Raw genomic sequence first — 13,486 nt, 5'->3', positions numbered from 1 at the left:
TAAAAACAAAAAAGCCTGCCCAAAACCTTTAAATGAAATATAATCTGATGCCTGGGCACAGATCCACTTTTAATGCTGCAATTCATTTCAACAGTTTTTTTTTTATTATTTCAGACCATGTAACTGAATCTCCTGTCACTTAAACACAAATTAGGTCACAAAGATTCAATTTCCATTCCAGTGTAAAGTTTCAAATGGAGACAACTTGTGCTTTTTTGGCTGATTTATTTTTTCTTAATTAATGCATTCCAATCTGTGCTGCAAATAAAAGAGTGAACCTTACCTATCTTTACAGAACTGTTATTACAGATATCTATAGATAACAAGGTGATAGGATCCTCTATGGGACTGGAAGCAGAGACAACTAGAAATTTGAATATGAACTTCCTATTGCGAGTTTTTTTAGTTACATTTTTTAGCTGTTAATTACATTTTTTTTTTTCTCAAGGTATGGTACATTTTTGATAAAATTCTGCAGAAAGCCAGAAATTTCTTGACAGAAATAGAAAAGGGGATCCAGATTAACCTTCAGTATTCTTCAGTAATGATTAGGGAGGGAGAACTCTTTGTTGGAAGTTTACAACTGTTTCTGTCAGTGAACATATATAAAAGGGGAGATTTTGTGAAGGACTATGCAACTGCATGCTCCTGTTATAGGTGGACTCTTAAAAGACATTGAAGGAAACTTGTTCCAGTCAGTAACATAGGATGTCAAAGATCAAGTATATGTTTTGTACCCTATGTGCTCAATCTATAACTATTTATAAACAAATCACAAGTGGAACAGGGATCTCTCCCACTACTATATTCATACATGATAATAAAGTTGCTCTGCAATTCAGGAAACAAAGCGTAGCTCCTTGTATATATAGCAACATGTACAAAAGAGTCATCTTGGGGCCAATAGAAAATGTAAAAGCTAAAGCCTGCATTTTATTTATCTTATGAAGTTTCTTACCTGTATATTCAGCTGATTCAACTACCTTTCTACCATCACTCTTATGAAGCTCTATAATCTTCATTCATTGTTTGCTAGACCACATTCAGCCAACTGTGGATTTTGTCATACTTATTTGCCTTCCTGTGCTCCCACACTTTTGTTCTTTAAACCACGTGGGCTTCCTTCCTCAGCAATGGCAACTGTCTCCTTGCCCCATCTGTCTCCTTAAGACTTCCTCCCAAAGAATGTGCATCTAAGAAACTAATTTTTTAAATCTTTGACACTATGACCCTTGCTGACATTTGGGAGGTTTGACATCTCCCTCTGAGAGCCATGTCTCAGCATCCTACACATTCAGGCTGTACTTCTCATCAGAATGCTTGGCTTTAGCTTATTGCAGTTGAGCTCAGTCAGGAACAAGGTCTGAAGGCAAAAGAGCTGGGGACAAACAAACACAGCTTGGAATAAAAATAAAAATTACTGCAACCTGCAGAAAAACAGGCAGTCACATGGGCTGAACAATCTACATTCATGGAATCACAAGAGCACTTGAGTTTGAAAGGACCTAACCCTCTGACCCCACCATGGGCAGGGCTCCCAATTAGATCAGGCTCCTCGGTACCCTGTCCAACCTGGCCTTGAACACTTGAAAGGATGGGACATCCACAGAATGGGACATTCACAGAGGTTTTTTCATTTTGTCAAGATATTTCTGACCTGCCCCTGACAAGAGTTCATATGTGTCTGTATATATACAGACATGCACAGACAGATATATTTTTATATACCTGCATGTGAATATATATGCGTTTATCTAAAACACTATTTTCAGACAGGCTGACTTTTTTATATCTTTAGCCTTTCAGTTTCTCATACAGGTTGTTCACATGCTCAAGTTCTTGCTTGTCTCTAACCTGATCATTTCCCATATAGGCTTCTACTTTTGCCTCCCAGTGAATTTGATCCTCAACTCATTTTGTTCCTCATTGTCCAAGGCACTACTGTCAAAATTGCATGTTCAGGCATTGGTTCAGCCATGTTAATTTGCCATCACTTTAGTATCTTTCTGTTTTGATGTTCCCTGAGATTCAGCTTCCTACAATTCCTTTGAGCAGTCTATATGGTGATACTTTACTGCTGCTTCTCCCTTGTCATTGTCTCAGTGCTGCTATTTTCCAAATAAATATCCATTTTTCATATTCCATTCTCTTACCTAGAAAAATGCTTAATGTTTCAGGTCAAGGTCAATTCAGGCTCAAAGACAGAACTTCTAAAGCAGCGAAGTCTGAATTTTTGTTCTTTTAGAATGTCATATGTCAAGGAATTTAAAAATAATTATAATAAAAGATGGCATCCATTTTTGGTCTTTTAATGCTAGGTTCTTTGCTTGAAATGTTTAGCTACTTTTGTGGTGAGACTACATTTTTATCTTGTATTCATACAGTATCTAGCAGAGCAGACCTGATTTGGGATACCACTCTGTAACAGGAGACAGAGGAAAGAATGCAGTATGTCACTTAATTTTCTTATAAATCAGTTCCTTTATGACAGGTATTTCAAAACTAATGACTAATTTCATCTTTGGATCCACCATATAACAATATAGTAAGTATTAAAAGCTTCAGGGAAAAAAAATCTAAATGTTAGTTTTATGATTTTTTGGCTTATAAATATTTGGGACAGTTCTCTAATAATGAATTATGATTTTAAAAGCATGCTCTATAATATTTATATATAAAGTTGATAAATTAGTTTAATTTTAACCAACTATCACTCATCAGTAATCAATTAATCATCTGTGAGCTATGGATAATTATCACTATTTATGTTTTAACCTAAATTCTCTAATGGCAATATTTGAATAAATGTCCCTGGAGGGAATATTTCAGTGCTCAGCTCTGCTTTTAATTACCATAAATTTCTTTTAATTTCACAGTTATTCACTGGCGACATTTTATTTACAGATAAATGTCTCATACACTAAAGAAGGAATGAGGCATTATCAGGCTCAAAATTTAGTGTTTGGTCCTTCCTTCTGTGTTGATAATTACCATATTAATTGATTACCTGACTATTTATTTGCTTTCTGCGCTTATTTTTTGGATTTTGCATGTTGTAGAGTGGTATAGTTCAGATGGATTCCTGGTGCTGAGTAACAGTCCTTATAATTATGAAGGAATTTAAGAGTGAGCACATGCTTATCCAGCTGGATGAATTCCAGCCTAAGTCCTCTGACCCATTCCAAGAGGCGACAAAAAGATTCTTTCCCACCTGCAATGTAAAAACAGGGCACAGTCATCACTAATGGCAAAGTCTCCCTACCAATATTTCATTAATTTGCTGAGTTCTTGGCATTATAGTTTGAAAGGAATTAGCTAAAGAACAGCTCTCTAGGATAGAACAGTTATTGTGAACCTTCTTTAAAGTGCTTAGAGGAAATGTGTTGGTGCATAGATTTAATGCATTGTTCTGATAATTTAGAACTTTGTCATTAATTTAGATTTATTTCCCAAATTTGACAGGCATACAAATATTGCAAATATGAGTGTGAAACTGTGCTAATACAAAAATGTGTTAAAAATGTAAAGCTGCATTCACTGTAATTTTCTATAATCTATCGTAAACTGTGCTTTTACTTATCCTGTTGCAGCTAGTGATACTGCAGTAGCATATTGTAATATTGCAATGCAGTGTACCTTGCAATAATGCATAGCATAAAGTATCTATTTTGGTGTGCTATGCAATTATTTATAGTGGCACCCTGCAGTATTTTTGGGATACAACCAGTATTTACTGCAGAACTTTCCAGCTGGACTGAATACCACACTTTCTTCCTTGAGAGCAGTTGATGCTCAGGAGTTTAGAAAATAAATTATTATTTTCTTTTATTTCTCCTGTGGCCACAGGTTAACTCCTTTTCTGGTGTTCATAACCCAGCTCCCGTCCAGGCTGGAGTCTCTGGAAAAGTGGCAGGTGCATTACAAAGTAAGCTGTATGTGCAGCAGGGCCAACAAAGCTACAAACAGAGCAGCTTTTTCCTCCATTACCACTCTGAATAAATCCAGTTTCTTCACATGCTCTGTGAGTTCAGTTTTCCTTCCTTGCTATGCTTTCTTGGAAATCAGTGGATGTCCTCAATCCCTCTTCCTTTGCATGCTGGGCAAGCAGCTGGGCAGCACAGGGGAGGTGTCCAGGGTACATGGATGCTTCAGCCCATGTGAATTGAGTCAGGTCAATTCACACCTTGGTTTTCCTCTTCAGCAGGATCAGTAACAGAGCTCTCACTCCCCCATTCAGCAAGAAATCTGAATGAAATTTGTAGGACTTCAGCATATATAAGACTTCTGTCTCTGTTTCTTTAAAGTTAGACATTCAGTTTGCAACTATTGTAGATGTGGTAGATAGCTGCATAGAGATATTATAGGCAGTCAGGTCAAAGTTAGAGAGGAGGTTGAATTTAAATGAAACCCTGTTGGAAATAATGGTTTTCTCCACTATCCACAGTATATTGTCTCCCTCTAGAATGCTAAAAAACCTACTTTTTCACTCCCTCCTCTTCCATCTTTCACCAGTACAATTCTACACAGTTAGTTGGAACCATTTTTTTTCCCAGGGAGCAGCAGTTTAAAATATTTCTGTAGTTTCTGAATTTTTTCCAATTATCCAGTACTTCAAGAGCCAGGTGTTCAGAGGATACTCATCATTCTACAGCTGTAGTTTGCTTATCCAGAAATAATACCATGCAAATAAAATAGTACCTGAAATTTAACTTACCCTTTACTTTTTTCAATGGGCTTTTAGTTTATATTTTTGTTTCGTTTGGGTTTCTTAGTTGTTTAATCCATGCCTTGGAAATGTGTCCTTCAAATGCAAGGCATCCGGAAAAACTAAATATTAACGTTTCAGAGTAAGGGCTGCTTAGTTTTCAGAGGCAAGACTTTCAACAGTCATAAGCCTAAAGAAAATAGTGTGGGCTCTAGAAACTTCTGAGGAAATTGTCACTTAGAGAAGTTTTGTGAGTAATTTCAGGTAATTTGAGACCTCATTAATAGGGAAGATGGTTCTATTTCACTGCTTGCTTCATGATAGCTTGTTATCCACCTCCTCACTGGTGCTGGCTGCTACAGTCACGCACCTTGGAGAAGGATTTGCTTTCAGTAAGATTAATATTTTGATGTACTTGGCTATATGCCCCACATGCTGTAGTGCTGATGAAAGGCTGAGAGCAAGAATGACCCTTTTAACAATAGTATGTTCTGAAGTTATTTTAATAACTTTTGAAATTAAGTCACTAGCTGCCAAAAAAAAGGAAGGAAAAAAAAAAGGCAGATAAAGCTAAGAGTTTTTCTCTGTCTGTAAAAATGAGCTTAAACAGAGTCCTTCCTTTACTCTGAATTTTTAAATTGAGGGAGTCTTTTCTGGAATTTCAGAAGCAGTCTCTGAGTCACATACCACACACTGACTTAGCTATCTAATTCTTCTTTTTAAAATTGCATCTACAGTAAATAAAAGATGCAAAGATGCCATAAACTCTATTTCTATCAATTCATTTTTTTCTCACTAAGGAACTAACCCCACCCTGGAGTCCAGAACTTGCTGAGAATTCAGGAGCTGTGGCAGTATCACTCTGTAGTGCCATGGCAGGCCAGGTAAGGAAACCTGCATTTATAATTTAGTTTCCTGAACACAAGTATATACTCATCCCACAATGAATACACTCCCAGCTGTCATGTGAAATAAGTGGTTTCAGTAAATGGGAGTATTTTTTAAAATTTGAAATAGAGCAAAACTTTTGGCTAGATACATAACTTTAAAATATAAGGGAACAGAGATTCATAGCAGAAATCATCATGCCAATTCAAAATAAATAAATAGAACATCACTATATTATCAGATGTGATGAGTAAGTAACGTTAATTTGCATCTGGAGTTGACTGGCTGTTTTGTATATTGAATAATGTTTGACCAAAGAGATATGATCACACACCTCGGCATGAGATTTCCTGAAAACTGGCAGCAGTTCTACAGTCATCCTCTTCCCTTCCATTTTCTGTTTGATTGTTTGGTTTTTTATCATCACATGTAGTATCAAGTGCTGAGTTTTCATTTTTTGATAGTAAATTTCTCTCCTTTTAATATCACAACATCAGTGAAAATAGTGTTCTATGTAAGTGTATTTTAAAGGGCTAAAGGGACTTAGTGAGTCAGGATTACCTGGTAGTTGCCTGGGGACCACCTGGCAACTTCTGGCCCCTGAGCACCTCGCTCTTCCCGCTCTGCCACAGCTCATCAACTAAAAGTGTCTGTGGAGATGTTGCAAACTAGATCTCTTATACATGTTTAAAGGATAATTCTTATTCCCTACTTTGTTCCAGAGGTTTAACCCACACCTGGCTTACACTGTAGCTGCACAGAGTGGTGCCAGTAGGATTAAGAGTAGTGGGAAGGGAAAACCTGTATTTCTTAAACTGGCCTTGTCACTGCAGCCAGAAAGTGACAGTATCATAGTAGAGACTACAGGACTCCTAATATTCAGTATTGTTTGTATTATTTGTATATAACTAGTCCCATTCAATGGGAAGAATTACCACGTAAAAGCTGCCAGGACATTTGTAGTGCCTGTTCCCACCCCAGGAAAACCAGGAAGTCCCAGTACATGAAGAGTGGCTGTGGAAGGCTTATGGGTACTGCCTTAAGGCTAATTTTGTATTATCTTATGGAAGAGTTAAGCCCATATTTATTTTCTTTTTCTTTTATAGATGAAATAACTGAAATACTCAGTGATGTGAAGTGGCAAAGGCCACTGAATAAACATCACTCCTGGGAACAAAACTCAAGAAATAACTTACATGAAAAACTTGCTCTGTAGGGTTTCTTTTTCCTACCAGTCGATGCTCAAAATAATGCAGCTCTCATAATGATTTTTCATTTCTTCTGTTCTGGATATTACCAGTCAGAAATGTTTCTTCCTTAAAACTAATAAGAAAATAACATAGTAAACCTATTGCTTTTAAAAGCATGCTCACTATGCCATGTGCACTACGCCATTTTCAGAATCTTTAAAAGAAGTGTGGTAAATCTTGCTATGTGTAAGTATTTTTTTCACAAGAGATTTGGGATTTGCTGGGATTTCTCTGTGTGGGTTAAATCAGGAATATGAATTTTGTTTTCAAAAACAGATTTTGTTCCAGACAATGACTTATTCCTTGAACTGGAAGAGAAATGGCTAGCACTGAAATAAAAGTATTGGAGGAGAACATTTCACTTTTTAGACATGACAAGTGTTAAATACTAAAATATCTCTAAAGCCAGCTGGCAGAGTCAGGCTGGTACAGTGCTACATTTTGGATTTAGTGCGAGAATGATGTTGATAACACACTGATGACTTGTTGTTGCTAAGTAGTGCTTAGTCTAAAACAAGGAGTTTCTTTACTCTTTCTCCAGTCTTTTTAAAATTGATTTTCTATCAGATGTGCTAATTAGGAGACCCATACTGTATATCCTCAAAAGAATTAAGGATTTCACTCCAGCTAGTGGGTTTGTTTGGGAAAAGAAGGCTTAGGGCAGACCTTATCATCATGTTTCAGTATTTAAAAGGTGACTACAAAGAGGATAGAGACTTCTTTTTACAAGCAGTCCAATGGAAAAATGAGGGGTAATGAGTACAAGTTACTACTGGGGAGATTCTGATTAGACATGAAAGGAAAATTTTTCACAATCAGCAATTGGAATAATCTCCTCTAGAAGTGGTGCTGGACTCCCCAGTGTTGGACAGTTTTAAGATTCTGCAGGTCAGGGTGCTGGACCATCTTGTCTAGACTGTGCTTTTGCCAGGAAAGTTTGGACCACATGATCCTTGAGCTCCTGTCCAACCTGGCTGCTGGTACTTAGATGACAGCTGGGGTTAAACCATAAAAGCGAGAAAACACATTTTTTAAATTATTGTATATGGGAAATGAAACCACTTTAACTGCGTCTTTGATTAGTAATGTCAGAAAAGAAAAGGGAAAAAAAACTACAAAAGAGATCAAAGTCTTGATCCTTACACTGAGGTATCCTTAGCAAATGAAAACCCAAACAATTACGTTAACTTTGCAGTCTTTTGTTAATTAAAAGCTGGATTGGGAGAACAAGTGCTTTATTTCAGTTTCCTTTACAAACAATTAAGGGGTGAAATCCTACCTCAATCAAATCAATAGCAAAACTCATAGAAATCACAGGTTGATAATTTAGAAGAGTAAAGGATCTTTTGATGTTTGCCTTTTTAAGTGCCCACAAAAGAGCAGCAATTCCAAAGGCAATCATTGGACCATTTCTGATTTTTACTTCTCACATCTTGCATGTAAGAAATATTCCCAAGGCTGCAAAAAAGATTTGTGAGAAACAATAAAACCAGACTCTCTGGTGAGGGACCAGTTGTCTCTGCTGGTCTCATTTATGTGATTCTGTTGTAATATATGATTACAGATCTGCTGGCAGATGGAAATGTATTACTAAATGGGAATATATAGCTGATATCATAAGGATCATTTGAGATTTATTAGAAAGTTATCTGGTGCAGACATTTTCCCTGTAAAATAAACCCACACCAAGTCCTCTAAATTATTCACCTAGAGGCCTTTTCCTCTGACAGAGTCTAATTTCTGACTTCCATCTTCCTTCCTTAGACTTGGTATTCCTTTTTCCTGACACCCAGTCTCAGTCTCCTTGCCTGCTCAGATCCTTTTCCAGTTTTCCAGTATATGCTCAGCATCCATGTCCCCAGATTAGTATTTTCCTGCTTCTATATCTGTATTTATTCTGAACCTTTTCCTTTGGTTCCCAGACTGCTTGGACCTCCATGGATGCTCAGCTATATTCGGTAAGCCCCTGCCATCCCACAGACCACTGCTCTGCTCAGGACTCTGCCCTCTCTGGTCTCTTGTCCTAGTGGTTCTACCCTGCAAGGCTTTATTTTCCCAGCTGCTTACCCAACACAGTATTTCCCATTTGTATATTTTCATCTCACTATGCTGACTTTTCCTTGGTCCTTCTTCTGCTGTTTCTTCTTCCCTTCACATTATCTTTCCACCATCTCTGCCCCTTTTTTGTTCCTGGAGTTATCCTTTGCAGTATCTAACTTGTCATTTTACTCTCTCATTTGAGGATCTCATCTGGTTGTAGTTCCAGAGAGCCTTCCAGCTCACCCATCTCCCAGTCTTGACAACCTTTGTCATAGTGACTCTTTGCTTACTCTGCTTTTCCAGTTTTCCATCCCCATTTCTTCCCAGCACCTCCTCTAGCCTCACCAGGAACATTTTATATCCACTGCTAGTCCACCTAATTCCATCTATTTGTCATACTCCTTTCTATGTTTCTAACTTACAGTGCTTGCTCCATTTTAATTTTCAGTGTGTTAACATTTAATTTCTCTGTGTTAACAAGTGTGCTCTCACGGGAGGGGAACTAGGAGCAAGGAGAGACAAAATCTGCTTTTAGATCTGGAATATAACCCTGCCTTAGGTCATCAGGTGGAAGAAGTCATTACAAGGATATTGTAGGCGAGTTTGAGTAGCCCTGACCTGTACCATGTGTCGTGGTTTGACCATGGTATCCCATATCCCATCTGGTCAGCTGGGAGTCTGGGGCTCAGCTAGTGTTGTCAGTCTTCAGAGTTTTTAGTTGCAAAATTGTGATGTACAGTTTTTTGCATATCTTGTTTGAATTTGGAAGGACTGGCAGCTAAAGGCAAAAAGGCATACACCTGGCACAAAAACCTCTCCTGCCAAATTTAAGTCCAGATTTCAAAACACTGAAGCACCAGAACATGACTTTTTATCACTAATGGCAGCATATTTTCTGTAACTTGTTTTGTGGCAAGCTGGTGGTTTTATCTTACATTTCTAGAAAAATGAAAATTAAATAAAATCAGGCCAAGGAAATACTGCAACTGGAAAGTTTAATCTGATATAACTGAAGTTTGACATTGCAGTATGTGAAATAAGGAGCTAATAATAGGAAATGTCAAATATGCATGATCACAGACATAACTACAATCCCTGCTGATATGAGCAACAGCTTTAAAAAGTCTGAATGTTCTAAATAGTTGAGGATAAGTTATGAGCTGAGCTACATCTCTCTAAATTATCTGATTCTTAACGTTCAACTAATGGTTGGATTTAGCCCTTTGTGTATAGCAAAACTACTTTTAAAAACTTGCTGCAGGCAAACATTATAAATTCTCTGCTTTCTAAGGCCATGTATGACCATGGTAATTGCAGAATCTGACCTCGTGCATGAGAGACTACAACATTTTTCAAGCTAATTCTTTTATTTCACCTATAACTTACAGAGCAACAGGACAATCACTGTTAGTGTATCTGAATCCAGCCATCCACATGCATGGATTCCAGATGGCTTTTTCCTGGGGTGGATTCAAGGGAAGAGGTCAAGCCTAATGGCCATAATGGCAGGACTGTATCTTAATGGGAACACACCACTAGCAAAACATTCCAATTAACAGAGGATGTACTGAGCTGAAATAAATGGTTTCAAGTGATGATCAGCCTGGTGTGAAATTATAAACTCCATTGTTATTATTAAAATGACTAATTACAGTTCTGATGAATAATAGCACACCATTTTTTTTTAAATCTGAGGGTCTAAACTGAAAATGCATTTAGCCTTATGCAAAACCTCTAGGGAAAAAATGAAGACCGTGTAATTTTTAGCTTATATTTTTATTTAATTGGGGGATTATTTCAGTAGAAACTATGATGTAGTATTTCTTTCCCCTATCTCCAGTCTTTTTAAAAATTCTGCTGTTTCTACTGGAGGTCCTAATTAGGAGACCCATACTGTATACCCTGAAAAGATTTAAGGATTTCACTTCAGCTAAGTACCATTTTTGACTGTGAAAAAAAAAAAAAAGCACAATTTAACAGGGAAGAGAAAACCAGGGCAGCCAGGCTATTCAAGGAAAACTGAGAAGTGGGAATAAGTTTTACGTAAGCATTGTAATTCATGTAGGTGGTTCTATCTTTACAGTTTTCTAACACTGTATAGGACTAAATTTTGTTAATTTCTTTTGTACTTCTATGTAAAGCAATCCACACACTTTTTAAGGCTTTATCTTCCTTTTGCCCTACAGCTTTCATATCAAGCAAGTAAATGTTAAAAGCAGATAAAAGCAAGTCTGAATCTGTCCTCTCCATTAATGGGTTTTTAATTTAAAGGTCTTTGAAACTCATCCCCATTAGCTCAGCCAGGAGCACTGAACCACAACTGTCTGATGCCATGTGCTGGCAGACTAAGTCCCAAAAAAAGAGTGGCAGTTCTTCCACCCCTGGTTAAACTCCTCAACTAATGCTGAATGATGGAAAATAAATCAGATTTTTCTATTTAGTAGAGTACATGAAGCAGGTAAGGCTGAAGATGCCTTGCAATTCCTGTTCTGTTTTTTTTTATCTCTCACAAGTGCACTGAAAACTGAATGCACCCTTAATAAATTACAGTCTTATTCTCTGTCAAAGATTCCAGGTGAAGCAGAAAAAGTGTAATGTTTCTGTAACTGTACACGACCCAAAAAATAATTTTATTCACTGGAGCTTGACATAATCCAGAAGATAAATACTCATGGTTTACAACATACTTTGAATAGTGCAGTCAAATGTACAAAACATTGTCACTTGTGCTATAAGTCATATATGATAAACTCAGATAAACTCAGCTTCTAAAAATATATTTCATTGAATTCTTTATATAAAAATTATTTATGGCTCAACTAATTATCTATAAAATTTCAGAATGTCAGTAATATTTATTATCTATAAAAATAAGTGTCTTAATTAGAGAATTAGAGAGTAATTAATTTGAAAGAGACCTCTGGAAGTTATCTAGTCAGCAGCCCCTTTCACAATGAAGACAGGTTGCCTAGTGACTATTTTGACTATCTTCAAGGATAGAAACTCACAGCTGCAGCAACATCATCATTTAAACACCTTCAAGGCATCATCAGCCACCTTTGCTGTGAGAGCACATGGTCAGATCCTTGTCCACAGGATCCGTGGGGCCTTTTCTGCAGTTGTCAGGGTCAACAGCTGTTTATCAAAAATACAGAGTTTGCTTAAAGAAAATCACCAAGATGTGAAATCCACTGCTTTTACTGTGATTTCCTTTTCTTTCATTTCACTTTTTCTTTCATTCACATTTGATTTTCGTGCTAGTTGTTGGACTCTGAGTCTCAAAAGCATTTTTGATGTACAAATTTCATTTGTACCTAAGACATTTCTGAGGTTACCTTTAGGGAACTCTGCAAGATGAAACAAAACAGATTTCTATTTACTTTGAAAAACACCCAGCAGCTAGTGTCATACAGTGGAGATATTCTGCAGCACATATTTAATAATGAGAATGGACAACCTTAAAGGTCTGGACAAACCCATCAAGAAATATTGAAAACTTCTTTTTTTAGACACGCAGTTTCAAAATTACATTCAGAAGCAAGGCAGGTTTTTTTGGTTTTGGTTTGGTTTTTTTTGTTGTTTTTTGGGTTTTTTGTGTGTGTTTTGTTTTTTGTTTGTGTTTTGGGGTTTATTTTTTTGTAACATGTTTCTAAGGGGCTAGTTTTAGAAGTTTGAATTCAGAACATTCATCCAGTAAATTTTCATTTTGATCACATGTCAACAGACTGTGGAAAGGGCAAAACACCTGTTATGTGAAACCTAGGAATCTTTGCTTTTGCTGTCTTCAGTAACCATGTATAGATTGAGAAATAGCTGATACCACTCTAACATATGAGTAATAATCATTATCTTGAGCACCCAGGTTACTTTCCTGAACAAAAATTTTACCAGCATTTAGTATCCAGAGTGGAAGGGGCATTCTGAACTTTACTGGTTTCTAATGGCTATCATTCAGAGCCCATTGACTCAGTAGGAAAGCTAGCATAGCCTTTAGTGCATATTTGATTAAAGGCATTTGATCCTAGGGAAAAATCCTGATAAATAAGGATCAGGATATTTTTCTCTTGTAAAAGTAATTGAAATTCATATAGGGAAAGAACAAAGTAGGCATTATTACACTTTTGTCTGTATTAAGAAATTTTATCAGTTTTTTAAAAATAAGTTTAATGAGTAATTTAAATCATTTTAGAGCCTCACGTATTTGGCGTGTGATTTGGTTCTTTCTCTTAAAGTAAGGTGGTTACTATGGAAACAAAGACTTTGGAAGATTTGCATCACTGTTAACTTCAGGAACAAATACATTATTATGAAAACAAAGAAAACAGAGATATTGAATTATAAAGTAAATAAGTTCCTTATTAATTACAAAAATCATGGGTAAAAGCTAGTTTTATATATTCAATAGGAACCACTCTGGCAGAAACAAATGAAAAATATGGAAGTTAATGAAACTGTCATTTCAATATTCAAAATATTATCTAGAATATGTAATTTCTAAAATGTATGTCTCATCTTCAGCATAAATAGTTACAACAAGGTGAAAGGCTTACCAAAACCAACTTGTTTTTCCTATTGGAGTGCCTCTCTTGACATAGTTACAAAG

General features: G+C 36.5%; 1 protein-coding gene across 3 annotated transcripts in view; it reads left to right on the top strand.

The window, feature by feature from the left end:
• MID1 (midline 1) overlaps window positions 1–13,486 on the top strand; it is a 171,567-nt gene that overhangs the window by 101,480 nt on the left and 56,601 nt on the right. Inside the window, exon 3 of one of the 3 annotated variants that reach the window (XM_077781591.1) lies at window positions 5,506–5,589. The exons of the other annotated variants lie outside the window; for them this stretch is intronic. Within the exon in view, the coding sequence (XP_077637717.1) occupies window positions 5,506–5,589 (84 nt within the window). The remainder of the gene's footprint in view (window positions 1–5,505; window positions 5,590–13,486) is intronic. 3 annotated transcript variants of the gene reach the window in all.

Source organism: Lonchura striata, chromosome 2 (genome assembly GCF_046129695.1).
Source record: "Lonchura striata isolate bLonStr1 chromosome 2, bLonStr1.mat, whole genome shotgun sequence".
Taxonomy (NCBI): domain Eukaryota; kingdom Metazoa; phylum Chordata; class Aves; order Passeriformes; family Estrildidae; genus Lonchura; species Lonchura striata.
Note: the sequence above shows the minus strand (reverse complement) of the source record. Positions and strands in the feature narration are given on the sequence as shown.